This window comes from Argentina silus (assembly GCF_951799395.1).
Source record: "Argentina silus genome assembly, chromosome: X".
Classification (NCBI taxonomy): domain Eukaryota; kingdom Metazoa; phylum Chordata; class Actinopteri; order Argentiniformes; family Argentinidae; genus Argentina; species Argentina silus.
In genome coordinates, this window is record NC_139653.1 from 17,879,640 (window position 1) to 17,893,396 (window position 13,757).

At 45.5% G+C, this 13,757-nt stretch overlaps 1 protein-coding gene across 1 annotated transcript in view; it reads left to right on the forward strand.

Annotated features, from left to right (window-relative positions):
- numbl (NUMB like endocytic adaptor protein) overlaps window positions 1-13,240 on the forward strand; it is a 17,393-nt gene extending 4,153 nt beyond the window's left edge. Inside the window, exons 4-9 of the mRNA XM_083694523.1 lie at window positions 1,271-1,411; window positions 2,552-2,756; window positions 3,037-3,306; window positions 9,795-9,971; window positions 12,098-12,298; window positions 12,476-13,240. Coding sequence (XP_083550649.1) covers window positions 1,271-1,411; window positions 2,552-2,756; window positions 3,037-3,306; window positions 9,795-9,971; window positions 12,098-12,298; window positions 12,476-13,110 — 1,629 coding nt within the window. The 3' untranslated portion in view covers window positions 13,111-13,240. The remainder of the gene's footprint in view (window positions 1-1,270; window positions 1,412-2,551; window positions 2,757-3,036; window positions 3,307-9,794; window positions 9,972-12,097; window positions 12,299-12,475) is intronic.
- Window positions 13,241-13,757: the final 517 nt, after the last annotated feature.

Sequence of the window (13,757 nt, forward strand, 5' to 3'; positions counted from 1 at the left end):
CAATTCACAAAAGGAAACTACTGTCTTGAACAAGAGATAAACACTTATAGCACCTGCTGGTGGCCAATTGTTGTAATTACAACACCAGCGTTCATTTTCTCTGAAAACAAGTCTGTAAATACGGAAATTCTGCTTCTCCGAAAGAGTCTTGTATGTGGTCAAAAGGGTGAGTTTCTGAAATTCAATAGATGCAAAATGCTCATAAAATGTCCAGAGATGCCAGAGTAAAATCACTTGAAATGCTAATGTTGTGTAAATGTTGCGCAACATCAGGCATCAAGGACTATAATAACACTTTCATGTTTTGCACAGGCTATCATGTCAACTAATATTTTTGTGGCTCAAAAGCTGAATGAAAACTTACATTCAGAGTCTAGATCTCTTTATCACACATACACTCACCAAATACTTTATTAGGAACACTATACTAATACTGGGTAGGGCCTCCCTTTGCTCTCAAAACCGCTTCAATTCTTCATGGCATTGATTCCGCAAGATGTTGGAAACATTCCTTTGAGATTCTGGTCCATGATGACATGATTGCATCACGCAATTCCTGGAGATCTTTCAGGTGCATTTTCAAACTGTGAATCTCCCGTTCTACCACATCCCAAAGATGTTCTATTGGATTCTGATCCGGTGAACGGGAAGGCTACTGAAGAACACTGAACTCATTCTGATCTTCATGAAACCAGTTTGAGACGACTTTTACTTTGTGACATGGTGCATTATCATTCTGGAAGTAACCATTAGAAGATGGGTAAATTGTGGCCATGAAGGGATGCACATGGTCAGCAACAATACTCAAATAGGCTGTGGCATTCAAGCGATGATTGATTGGTATTAACGGGCCCAAAGTGTGCCAAGAAAACATTGCCCACACCATTACACCACCTCCACCATGAGAAGATGTACAGGTGTTCCTAATAAAGTTCTCGGTGAGTGTATATAGAGTTTTGACTGCCTATATTTGTAAAATGTCCATTATAAAAGCCATAGAGACATGCATTTAGACAACATTGCTTGATATGAGTGTTGACATTTGTATTTACTTAAGGAAAACTTACAATATCCTGAAGAGTGTTTATGGTGTATGTATACATTTTGCAAATGTGAAAGTGATGAGGTAGCCAAGGTGATATTGTGGATATCAGAACCGCTGGAATGCTTCTCGGCCAACCACAATGCTTGATTTGATCAACCCATTCTATAATATTACACCTCAATGTTGTCAAATCAACCTTCTTAACATCATTTTCTCTGGCCTTAGGACCTCATCGTTGACCAGACCATAGAGAAGGTGTCCTTCTGTGCGCCCGACCGCAATTATGACAAGGCCTTCTCCTACATCTGTCGTGACGGCACAACACGCCGCTGGATCTGCCACTGCTTTATGGCATTGAAAGACTCGGTGAGCCAGATTAATCCTCACAGCCGCAATCCCTAGTAGGGATTAAGATCAGGATTATGTTGAGTTATTTCAATCTGAATTGCTTCTTGTAGTGCCATCCATCCCATTGGCACTCTCGTAGCAAAAGGGATTTTACCCTTTATATCATGATAATAAGTTCTATCCAGCTATTGTTCTTGTTGTTGCTCAGATTTATTATTATTATTATACAAATTCTTCAGAATGTTCTCACTGCTACTCCTCCTACAGCATTTTTATAAATATCTTATCTTTCCCTCGTCTATCTATCAATTAATCTATCCAACCAACCAACAGACCATGGGAGGCTGGTGGAGCTAGAAATCGCAGGACGAGCTCATCGTAATGTTTGGAACGGAATGTTGATTTAGGCCAACAATCTGTGAGCTCCTTTGTTACTGCAAGTGCCATGGAACTTTCAGGACTCTTAAATAATAACAGCTAGAGACCTGCCGAACCCGCTCAGTTATACCCAATAAAACCACCTTACACTATCTCTAGCTATCTTACCTTAATGATCCTTTAGCATTCTCTCATCTTTCTGACCATCCTACTCTTAGTTTCTTTCAACTACCCAGCAGTCATCCTTTCTTCTATCTATCTATCTATCTATCTATCTATCTATCTATCTATCTTCCAACTTTCTCTCATCTATCTGCGTATATGTTACCCTCTGACCATCTTTTATCTATTGGTCCATCCTACTATCTCACTTTCTTTCAACTACCCAGGCAATCTATCTATCATCCATAATGAACCATCTTTAAACTTTTTCTACTACCAAAATAAGACTTTGCAAGCCCACAAAGTTTCTTCTGCAACTTCTTTTTCTAGTGTATCATATAGAAGCATAATGGTACAGTAGACAAATGTTGCATCATTCCTCAAAGAAATGTGTTTACTTGATATGCATTTTCCAGTTGTTTTTCATTAACTAGCTTTGGGGCTGTATATAGGCTTTATATAGGCTTGCCATCAGTATAAGCTACAAGGTCAAGTACATGATTTGGTTTGCTTGGTACAATGGCACCAATGGAATAGTCCCAAAAGTGCACACTCCAGAATATATCAAGCACACATCATATACTTTCAAGTATTTGACAAAATATGGTTTTCCACCAGGGGGAGCGACTGAGCCATGCTGTGGGCTGCGCCTTCGCCGCCTGCCTGGAGAGGAAGCAGCGGCGGGAGAAGGAGTGTGGCGTTACTGCCTCTTTCGATGCCAGCCGCACCTCCTTTGTGCGCGAGGGCTCCTTCCGTGTGACGTCTTCCGGACAGCAGGGTGAGCGCAATGACATCATGAAGCAGCTGCAGGAGAAGAAGAAAGGTAACTACTTGCTTACTGACAGGCTGGTGTCCCCTGGGGATTAGGAGGGGTGCATGTCCAGATGTGTCACATCCACATGTACAAGACCTGAGTGAATTGTGGGGCACAGAGTAAAAACATATGTAGTAACAGCTGTCTGTTACAGTTCTCATCAAGTCCCTGTCCCCGGGGACCCACAGAGCTTTTGTTCTCCAATACTACAGACACACCTGATTCAACTGACCAATTAATCATGAAGCCATACAGTAGTAACCATGGTGATTGTGTCATCTTATTTCAGAGCCCCCAAGTACCATCTCAGCTATCCCCTCTGGCACCGCCTCCCCCCCTGAGGGGGCTGCCTCGCCCGTGGACCGGGCAGAGCCTGGGGGGCCACACGCCATCCCTAGGCGCCACGCTCCCATTGAGCAGCTGGTGAGGCAGGGATCATTCCGGGGCTTTCCTGCCCTCAGTCAGAAGAACTCGCCCTTCAAGAGGCAGCTGTCACTGCGCCTCAACGACCTGCCCTCCACACTGCAGCGCAAGACTGACTTCCAGACCAAGAACCCAGGTCAGCCTCCTCCACATAACAAATGGATCAATTCCAACATTTGTTTTTAACCATGTAACATGGAAATATCAAGTGTTAAAACATTTTTCACAATATCATATTTTGTATATATCATGCAGGCCTACACTTTATGCAGTGTCTTAGTTGTCTCATCATTATTTCCGGCAATATTGTGCTACATTTGAAGTTTTTTATATTTAATTTGTATTATTTTTCTGGTAGTCCATGGTTATATTTGATCATTATGATTCATAGTAAAGCTTTGTTCCTGTTGTGGTAATAGAGGACTAGTCCTCTCATGTCTTGATTATAGTCATTATGAGAGTGAGTGCTGACTGTGGCAGACCTCTCCTTTCAACACACATTTCTCTTGTGATGGTTGTGGCACAATAGTGCTTGACATCATATTCCTGTAGCTGCAAAATTAGATTCTGTTATTGGTAGGATGTGTGTGTGTCCATATGAAACACACACACGCATGCATACACAAAGACACACACAGTCAGTCCCCTTGCTCTCCCTATGCATAATGTGTGTATTGATCTAGAGTTGTCTCAGCTAGGCCAGCCCTCCAAGCCTCCGTAACATGCTGTCATGTCCACAGAGAGACCCTACCTCCAGCCGTTTCAGGACAATATCACTAGTGCACCATAGCTCTCCTATATACAGAGATAGATCTTACAACCAGAACAAAGTAGTTTGCCCTATCCAACAATTTAATATCCCCTTAAGGTCTTGAATGGTTATAAGCAGAGAGAAAGAGAGAACAGTTGGCCCAATGCAGATCCCTAAAGGATTATAACAGAACACTGACCCCTCATGGTCCATCTCTCTCTCTCTCTCTCTCTCTCTCTCTCTCTCTCTCTCTCTCTCTCTCTCTCTCTCTCTCTCTCTCTCTCTCTCTCTCTCTCTCCTCCCCCAGGCTTAATCCCATCATAAAAATGATTTACTTTTAACTGGCAGCAAGGTTTGTCTGTAGGTTTGTCTGTAGGTTTGTCTGCTACACAAAGTTTTCAAGATTTCTCTGATTCGTTAGACACATCGGCCGATATTGGCCTTTTACAGAAATATCTGTATCTGCACATATTCCTCCGATAATGCACCGAAACAGCACCAAAGATGTGCGTCAGCCTCACATTCCAAATCATGGAAAATCAGCATAATTAGGGGTTTTCCAGAGCAAAACATATACATATATGGATTTTTATGAATAAATAAACTTGTTTATTGGCGTTTGCTGTTTGGAGTGCCTACTGAAGTGGCTGTAGCAAACGTTAGCTTTAGCAAACGTTAGCTCTTTGGACTGCAGTCGATTAGCACAGTTGCTAACTAAAAGGATGTTGACTGAACAAGAGTTATTCAGCATAAGGAGTCACACAGTAAGATATTATAGAAGTCTGTCTCTATTATTTACCAATAATTTATTTCACCAGTTAACATGGCTAGCTTGTATCCATGAGTCAGACTGTTACAGTATGTCTGCACACTGGGTTAGCAGTGATGCATCAGAGTTCATAGCAGTGTTCGCTGTGCTGTGATTTTTGTGTTATGCCTGAGTGAGACAATACGTTTGATTGCTCGGTTCTGTTATGTGATTTGTGTCAGTAAACAAGCGTTGAGTTGATGCTATGACTGTGTCATGGTGTGATCATTGCAAACCCAATATTTGGTGACAACGATGGCTGATATCTCCCTCCTACCACCTCCCTCCTTTCTCACATTGTCTGGTGAGCCCCCGATACTATGGGGTCGCTGGTTACAGACCTTCGAAACATACCTCATAACCTTGGATATATATTGATATTGGTTAGAGTTTGCCACACTTCAGGACAAGATGATCCGTGACGACTTGATTGAACACACAAACAACGCTAAAGTGTGTGAGAGACTGTTACTTGAGCCAGATGATTTATTGCTGTCCAGGGCAATTACCATTGCTTTTCAAGTCGAGAGCGCAGCTGAGTGTGCTGCTACACTAACTAAGCAAGAAGTGGCCACATACAGCCACACACCCTCCTCTGACCTCTCGCTCTACCCCAGGCTGCTTTCTGTGCTGTCTCCCTGTGAAAGACCTTGACACCTGTACAGTGCAGCTGGCGTGGCAGCAGCACTTTCAGCCACACCCAAAGCGGTCTTGCGGCAACTGCAGATCGCGGTCTCGTGCCACCAGAGCCCATAATTGTCCTGCCATAACTGTGGTAATCAAAAGCACTTTGCCAATGTCTGCCGTTCTGCTCCTGGTTCCGAAGACCATGCCTCTCAGTTTACATCCACCATTATTCACAATGTGAACTGGGCCAGTGGCATTCAAATCATGCACAGTTGACCTCAGTGATGTGTGCACTATGTGCACTTTTTTCAGAAAAATGTTCAGCTCACTGTCATTGTCTGTGCCCTCTACTGCCCTCTGTGGCTATGGTGACTCCAGAATTGATCTGGTCGGTTCACTCCAAGTGACTGTTCGCTATGGAACCACAGTTCTGCTTAACTTTGGTTTTCATGTCACCCACCGCAGGGCCAACCAATCTCTGCCTTCGCCCACCAACCTCACCTCAACCCCTGTGTCACTCCCGTCATCAAGCCACTGCGCCGCGTCCCGCTGGCTCTCCATGATGGGGTCTATGCCGAGCTACAGCAGCTGCTGGAAGCTGGTATCATTATGCTGGTGGACGCTTTACCCTGGGTCTCATACCTTGTGGTGGCTAAGAAGAAGTCTGGTGCTCTCCGAGTCTGTGTGGATCTGCGTGCAGTGAATAAGGCTGTGATCCCAGACAAATATCCACTTCCCACCTCAGAGGAGCTCACAGCTCAATTCTACAGCTCTACTGTGTTCTTCAAGCTGTATCTCAGACAGGGATATCTCCAGGTGCCTCTCCACCCCAGCAGCAGAAACCTCACAGCCTTTGTGACAAATGCAGGAGTGTTCGGCTCCACCCGATGTCCTTTGGTCTCATCTCCACCCCCAGCTGCTTCCAGAAAGTGATGGTCTCTGTGCTGGCAGGCATACCAGGCGTGGCCATTTACCTCGACAATGTGGTTGTGCACCGGGTCACCACCATGATCCACGATGAGTGACTCAATACGGTTTTCGCAGCCCTAGCCAAGCACAAGCTCACTCTCAATGGCAACAAGTGTGTCTTCACTGTGCCATCCATTGAATACGTTTGTGGGGTTCCGGCTGTCAGCAGGTGCCATATATTCACTCTAGTCCAACGTGAACAAAGTACATTTGGACTTGAGTGCTGAAGTCTGTCTCTAGACTAAGTTAATTTAATCTTGTTTAACTCAGTTTAACTCAGTGTGTTGCTGTTAGTTGTTGCTGTTAGGTGTGGCTGAACTGGACCTTCTCTCCTTGTTCGACCTTACCCTATCCCATTCTCCTCCGACTCAACGCTCTCTATTTCTCTGTCTTAGCCTTCCTACCATCTGTTGAATCCTTCTCCCTTCTATCCACTGATGCAGCCTTCTCCACCCTCCTGTCCACTCTTTCCTCATCCATCGTCTCTCTCTGTCCACTGACCTCAAGACCAGCACGATCCTCTCCACACGCTCCTTGGCTGTCTGATACCCTGCAAGCTTATAGCATAGGGCTCTGGGCAGCTGAGAGGAAATGGAGTAAAACCTGCCTCCCTGATGACCTAAAAACTGTTCTCCACATTTTTCTCAACCCACCCCCCCTCCTCCTCCTCCCTGTCTGCAGATCTTTGTCACCTACTTTGAAAAGAAGGTTGATGGCATTAGCAGCTCCTTCTCTCAACCTCTCCCCAACACTGCTACCACTCCTCCCAAACCCACTGCGCTACACTCGGTCTCTGGTTTATCAGCTCTTTCCCCCCTCTCCCTTGATATACTAAAACTGGTCACATCCAAGCGGGCAACCACCTGCCCTCTCACCCTTTCTCCAATCCATTTCCAAAGACCTCAATCCGTTTCTTACCACCACAATCAATTCCTCTCTATCCACAGGATCTGTCCCAGTTGCCTTTTTAGACAGCCAGAGTCAAGCCTCTTCTCAAGAAACCAACTCTTGACCTGTCTGCTGTCCATAACTACAGACCGGTATCCCTTCTCTCCTTCTTATCTAAAACCCTTGAATGTGCTGTCTCTAACCAACTATCTCCTTCATAACAACCTCCTTGACCCTCACCAATCCGACTTTAAGGCTGGGCACTCTACTGCGACTGCTCTCCTTGCAGTCACAGAGACCCTCCACTTTGCTCAAGCTTCCTCCCTCTCCTCTGTTCTCATTCTTCTGGACCTGTCCTCAGCATTCGACACAGTAAACCACCAGAGCCTTCTCTCCACCCTCTCAGAACTGGGCATCTCTGGCTCTGCACTCTCCTGGTTTGCATCCTACCTGGTCGATCGCTCTTACCAGGTGACGTGGAGAGGGTCGCTGTCCTCTCCATGAGCCCTCACCACTAGGGTCCCCCAGGGCTCTGTCCTATGGCCCTTACTGTTCTCCCTTTATACCAAATCTCTTGGCTCTGTAATTTCCTCACATGGTTTCTCCTACCACTGCTACATAGATGACACTCAACTCTTTCTCCCTTTCCCCCCCTCTGACTCACAGGTGGCGACACGTGTCACTGCATGTCTTGCAGACATTTTTGCTTGGATGTCAGCCCACCACCTCAAGCTCAACCTTAACAAGGCTGAGCTGCTCTTCCTCCCTAGGAAAGCCTGCCCTCTCCAAGACTTTTCCATCACTGTGACCTCCTCCCAGACAGCCAAGAATCTTGGGGTGATCCTTGACAACCACTTATTGAATATCACAGCAACAGCACGCTCCTGTAGATTCTTCCTCTACAACATCAGAAGGACACATCCATTCCTCACGAGAAAAGCAGCAAAACTCTTGGTCCAGGTACTTGTGATCTCCCGCCCGACTACTGCAACAAACTCTTGGCCAGGCTCCCCGCCTCCCCCATCAGACCTCTGCAGCTCATCCAGAATGCTGCTGCCTGTCTGGTGTTCAATCTCCCCAAATTCTCCCATGTCAACCCCCTCCTTTGCACCCTTCACTGGCTCCCGGTAGCAGCTCGCATCAAATTCAAGACCCTGGTGCCCGCCTACTGGGCGGCAAAGGGAACAGCCCCTTCTTGCAAGCAATGGTCAGCCCCCAAACTCCTGCTCGATCACTCCATTCTTCCATCTCGGCTGGCAGCCTGGCACCGCCACCTCGAAGAGGATGCAGTGGTCGCACTATTCGGTCACAGCTTTTCACTGTCTTGGCACCCCGGTGGTGGAACAAGCTTCCTATTGCTGTCAGGACTGCAGAGTCACTACCTATCACTACCTATTTTTTTTTCTTATGATGACTGATGTATAGATGATTCACTTACTGTAGACAAATGTACTTGTTGTGAGTCGCTTTGGATAAAAGCGTCTGCTAAATGTCAAAAATGTAAATGTAAATGCCATTCAGGCCATTTCCGAGAGCAGCTCTGCCTCTCAGGTCACCTCCTTCCTGGGCATGACAGCTATGACCTGACGTTTCTGCCACAGTACACTGCGTAGGGATGAACCGTGGGTGTGGTCTCAGGCGTGCACTGACACTGTGTGCGTGCCCTCAAAGCACAACTTACCTCATCTCCAGTGCTGGCTCACTTCGACATCTCCAGCCCCACTCTTGTCACCTGTGACGCTTCCACCACAGCTGTAGTGGCTGTGATTGTTGTGTTATGCCTGAGTGCAACAATACGTATGTGTGATTTGTTTCAATAAACTAGCATTGAGTTGATGCTGACTGTGTCATAATGTGATTACAAACCCAATTCACAAGCAGCTTGGGTGTGTAGTTCCAATCAACCGTATCAGCGTGGACTGCACAACGCAGGTTTGTTTACTCCTGTCATCACAATCACTTTGATAAAGTTTGTCTTGGGGAGGGGGAGCTCTGGAATAAACCATTACTGGAAATGACAGTAGTTGGCAACCAGAAAGTGTTCTAACAGTATGTTTTAAGAATGCTTTTCACAGTACATTTTGTTATGTTTTTGTAAATGAAATATAACTGAGTATAACAAAAATTATTCAGTGGGTGATCAAACTGTGTCAAGTTAGATTGAACAGCAAATAACTGATATCAATATGCAGTGCACTGAATATGTACATAATATAGTACAAGTGTGCATAAAATAAATAAATGCTGCTCTATTCATCAATGAAGATCATTTCAGGTCATTATTGAGATATGTTTTTTTGCCTGAAAACTGCTAAAAAATATTAGCAGATATATTGGTTATGGGGAATTTTGCCCCCCGTTATCAGTATCAGACCCAGAAATCAGGTATCGGTCGGCCTCTACATAGGCACATAAGCAATACTGTAACTGAATATAGGATGACCATAGTATGTCATTAGTGTTTAGGCTTAGTTGGCATGCCATGCTTATGTACTCCAAGGCTAAGTTAGGTGCCATAGATTCACTCATGTAAAAACATCCAATCTCTCAATCTTTTCTCCCTTTCTACTGTACCTCTCAGTCCCTGAGATGGACCTGTCTGTGTCTGGTGAAGCAGACGGCATCAATGCACTGTGCTGCCAGATCAACAATTCCTTCACCAAGCCCTCTGAGGAACTGCTCTCTGATCCTCCTACCAATGGCCTGCCAGCCTGCACTGTGCCCCCTGCCATCCCACCGCCACCCGCACCACTGCAAGGTAGGAACCACCACATCCAATTCTGTTCAATTCATTTTGCTATATTGGCATTATGAGACATTATCTTACATCTCCTGTCTCTTACTCTCTCTTACTTGATTCTGACTTACTCTGAATATGGACTGTACACATAAATCTGAATTTGGATGCGCATATTATGCCCTGATTCTAATTACTCATCATTGTTACACTTTACTTATATTAAGTAATTGTAATATATTGTAATACCAACTTAATGTAGGAGAAATTGTAACCCCACCACCAGAAATTGTAACCCCACCACTAAAAGTAATTGTTCTACATTGGAAAACAACATTTTAAAACATTATAATGCACATTTTGTAATATCAAGTGAAAGTGACACCATATAGGCCACTTGATAAGTGTGCCAGCTGTGTTTGTCATGCTAAAGCACTAAGTTACAGTTGGTCAGAAGTTTACATACACTTGTAAAGAACATGTATGTCATGGCAGTCTTGAGTTTCCAATCATTTCTACAACTCTTATTTTTCTGTGATGGATTGATTGGAGCACATACTTCTTTGTCACAAAAAACATTCATGAAGTTTGGTTCTTTTATGAATTTATTATGGGTGTTCTAAAAATGTGACAAAATCTGCTGGGTCAAAAATATACATACAGCAATGCTAATATTTGGTTAAATGTCCCTTGGCCATTTTCACCTCAATTAGACGCTTTTGGTAGCCGTCCACAAGCTGCTGGCAAGCTTCTGGTTGAATCTTTGACCACTCCTCTTGATAGAATCAGTGCAGTTCAACTAAATTCGTTGGCTTTCTGACACAGACTTGTTTCTTCAGCACACTCCACATGTTCTCAATGGGGTTAAAGTCAGGACTTTGTGAAGGCCATTCTAAGACCTTAATTCTAGCCTGATTTAGCCATTCCTTTACCACGTTTGATGTGTGTTTGGGGTCATTGTCCTGTTGGAACACCCAACTACGTCCAAGACCCAACCTTCTGGCTGATAATTTTAAGTTTTCCTGAAGAATTTGGAGGTAATCCTCCTTCTTCATTATTCCATTTACTTTCTTTAAAGCACCAGTTCCACTGGCAGCAAAACAGGCCCAGAGCATAATACTACCACCACCATGCTTGATGGTAGGTATGGTGTTCTTGGGGTGAAAGGCCTCACCTTCTCTCCTCCAAACATATTTCTGGTCATTGTGGCCAAATAGCTACATTTTTGTTCCATCTGACCACAGAACTTTCCTCCAGGCCTTTTCTTTGTCCATGTGATCAGCAGCAAACTTCAGTCGAGCCTTAAGGTGCCGCTTCTGGAGCAACGGCTTCCTTCTTGCACGGCAGCCTCTCAGCCCATGGTGATGTAAAACACGCTTGACTGTGGACACTGACACCTGTGTTCCAGCAGCTTCTAATTCATGGCAGACCTGCTTTTTGGTGGTTCTTGGTTGACTCTTGACCATCCTGACCAATTTTCTCTCAGCAGCAGGTGATAGCTTGCGTTTTCTTCCTGATCGTGGCAGTGACACAACTGTGCCATGCATTTTATACTTACAAACAATTGTTTGCACAGTTGATCTTGGGACCTGTAGCTGCTTTGAAATGGATCCAAGTGACTTTCCTGACTTGTTCAAGTCAATGATGCGCTTTTTCAGATCCGTGCTGAGCTCCTTAGACTTTCCCATTGTAGCGTTTTTGGCTGAGTGTAATGAGTGTATCAAACGAGCCCTATTTAAATGGGCTGAAATAAGTTACCAGCTGTAGTCAATCATAATCACTCATAAGAAGTTAAAAGGCCATGCCACAAAGCAAATTTGATTGACACAACTTTCACCAAAATGTATAATTCAAGGTGCTGTATGTATATTTTTGACACAGCAGATTTTGTCACATTTTCAGAAGACCCATAATAAATTCATAAAAGAACCAAAGTTCATGAATGTTTTTTGTGACAAAGAAGTATGTGCTCCAATCAATCCATCACAGAAAAATAAGAGTTGTAGAAATGATTGGAAACTCAAGACTGCCATGACATACATGTTCTTTACAAGTGTATGTAAACTTCTGACCACAACTGTATATACATCCAGCACGGTGGACCAAACAGATAATGATTCATATGTTTTTTCTCTCTTCTCTCCCAGCCACATCCTCATGGGTGCATGCAGAGCCTCCAGTCAAGTCTCCTCCTGCCATGGTTCACAGTGGACATAGGCGAACCCCCTCTGAGGCAGAGCGCTGGCTGGAGGAGGTGGCCAAAGCAGTCAAGGCCCAGCAGCAAACCCCAACCCTGCCACCACCGTCAACCCAGCCAGCCATGTCCGTCACCATCCCTACCATCCCTGGCCCTCCTTTGTCCACAGCACCAATGTCTGGTCCTCTCATGTCAGGTCCTCATATGTCAGGCCCACCAATGACAGGTCCTATGCCAGGTCCTATGTCTGGAGCACCCATGTCTGCAGGACCCGTGTCTGGAGAACCCATGTCTGGAACACCACCCATGATGGGCGCACCCATGCCAGGTGCACCTTGCTCCCTGCCCACATCCATGCAGCCCTTCCCCATGGCATTCAATGCCACCCCTGTCCCTGTGGGCATGTATGCCCAGCCACCCCTGCAGCCAGCATTTGTACCCATGCAGGTCTACATGCCAGCCCTGGCCAATAGCATGACGTACCCCAATGCCAGTGTTCCTGTTGTGGGCATCACCCCATCCCAGATGGTGGCCAATGTGTTCTGCACAGCGGCTGGGTCAGCTGGCAGCGGAGCCTCGATGGGCATAGGAGGGGGCACGGGGCCCAAAACAGGCACCATGCTTAGCGGCGGGCACCACCACCACACGTTCCCCAGTGCCCAGCCAAGCGGGTTCCCCACACCGTCTTTCGGTACCCCACCGACCATCAACGGCCTCCCACACAACATACCCGTTTCCACCTCCACTGTCATACAGAACGGCACTACCAACGGAGGTAGCAGTAGCAGTGGCTGGCCACCAGAGGGTGTGTTGCAGCCCAACAAAACGCCCCCGCCCAACTCCCAGGAGGCTGAGCACTTCGAAGCCAAGTGGGCGGCGCTGGAGACCAAATCGCAACCCAAGGTGGCAGCGCCCAACCCATTCTCAAACGACTTGCAAAAGACATTTGAGATTGAGCTTTAACTGGACTGGGGTGTCGAGGGCTATAGCCTCTGCATAGACTATGTGATGTGGAACACCACAACTAGACTAAATCACTCCATGTGTCCCCCTGCCCCCCCATCCCCCTGCCGCTTTTGCTTCTCCCTTTGGATCTCCTTCTAGACCAACTCTGAATTCTGCGGGGGGGGATTTAAGGAGGAGCCAGAGAGTATGGTCATTTAATCACAGGAGGACACATTAGAGAGACTGAGAGATTATTTTAATTTTACCCAAGCACAGAAAAGGACCTGGCCAAATGGTTTATTTATTGTCTATATTTAAATTTTAACCGTTTCATTTTGAAATAAGTTTTGAGGTCAGTGCTCAAAGGTTGTTTTCCCTGTATTTATTTTTGTTGAACTGGAAAGAAGAGGGAAACAGAATCTGTGATTGGGCCGTTGAGCTGAGTGAGGGAGGGATTTTGAGGGAATGAGCCATCAAATGAAAGGCTGTGTAATCAGAACCATATTAAAGAGACAGTGTGTGATGTGTGAGAGAGTGTAAATAGCATGCTTTTTTCACCCTGTATTTATTACCCCCATGTGTAATGGTCAAAAGCTATTCAACCCAAATGAGTCTCTATTAATTCAACAAGGCGCCCACCACAGTGTAGGAACACTGTAACATTT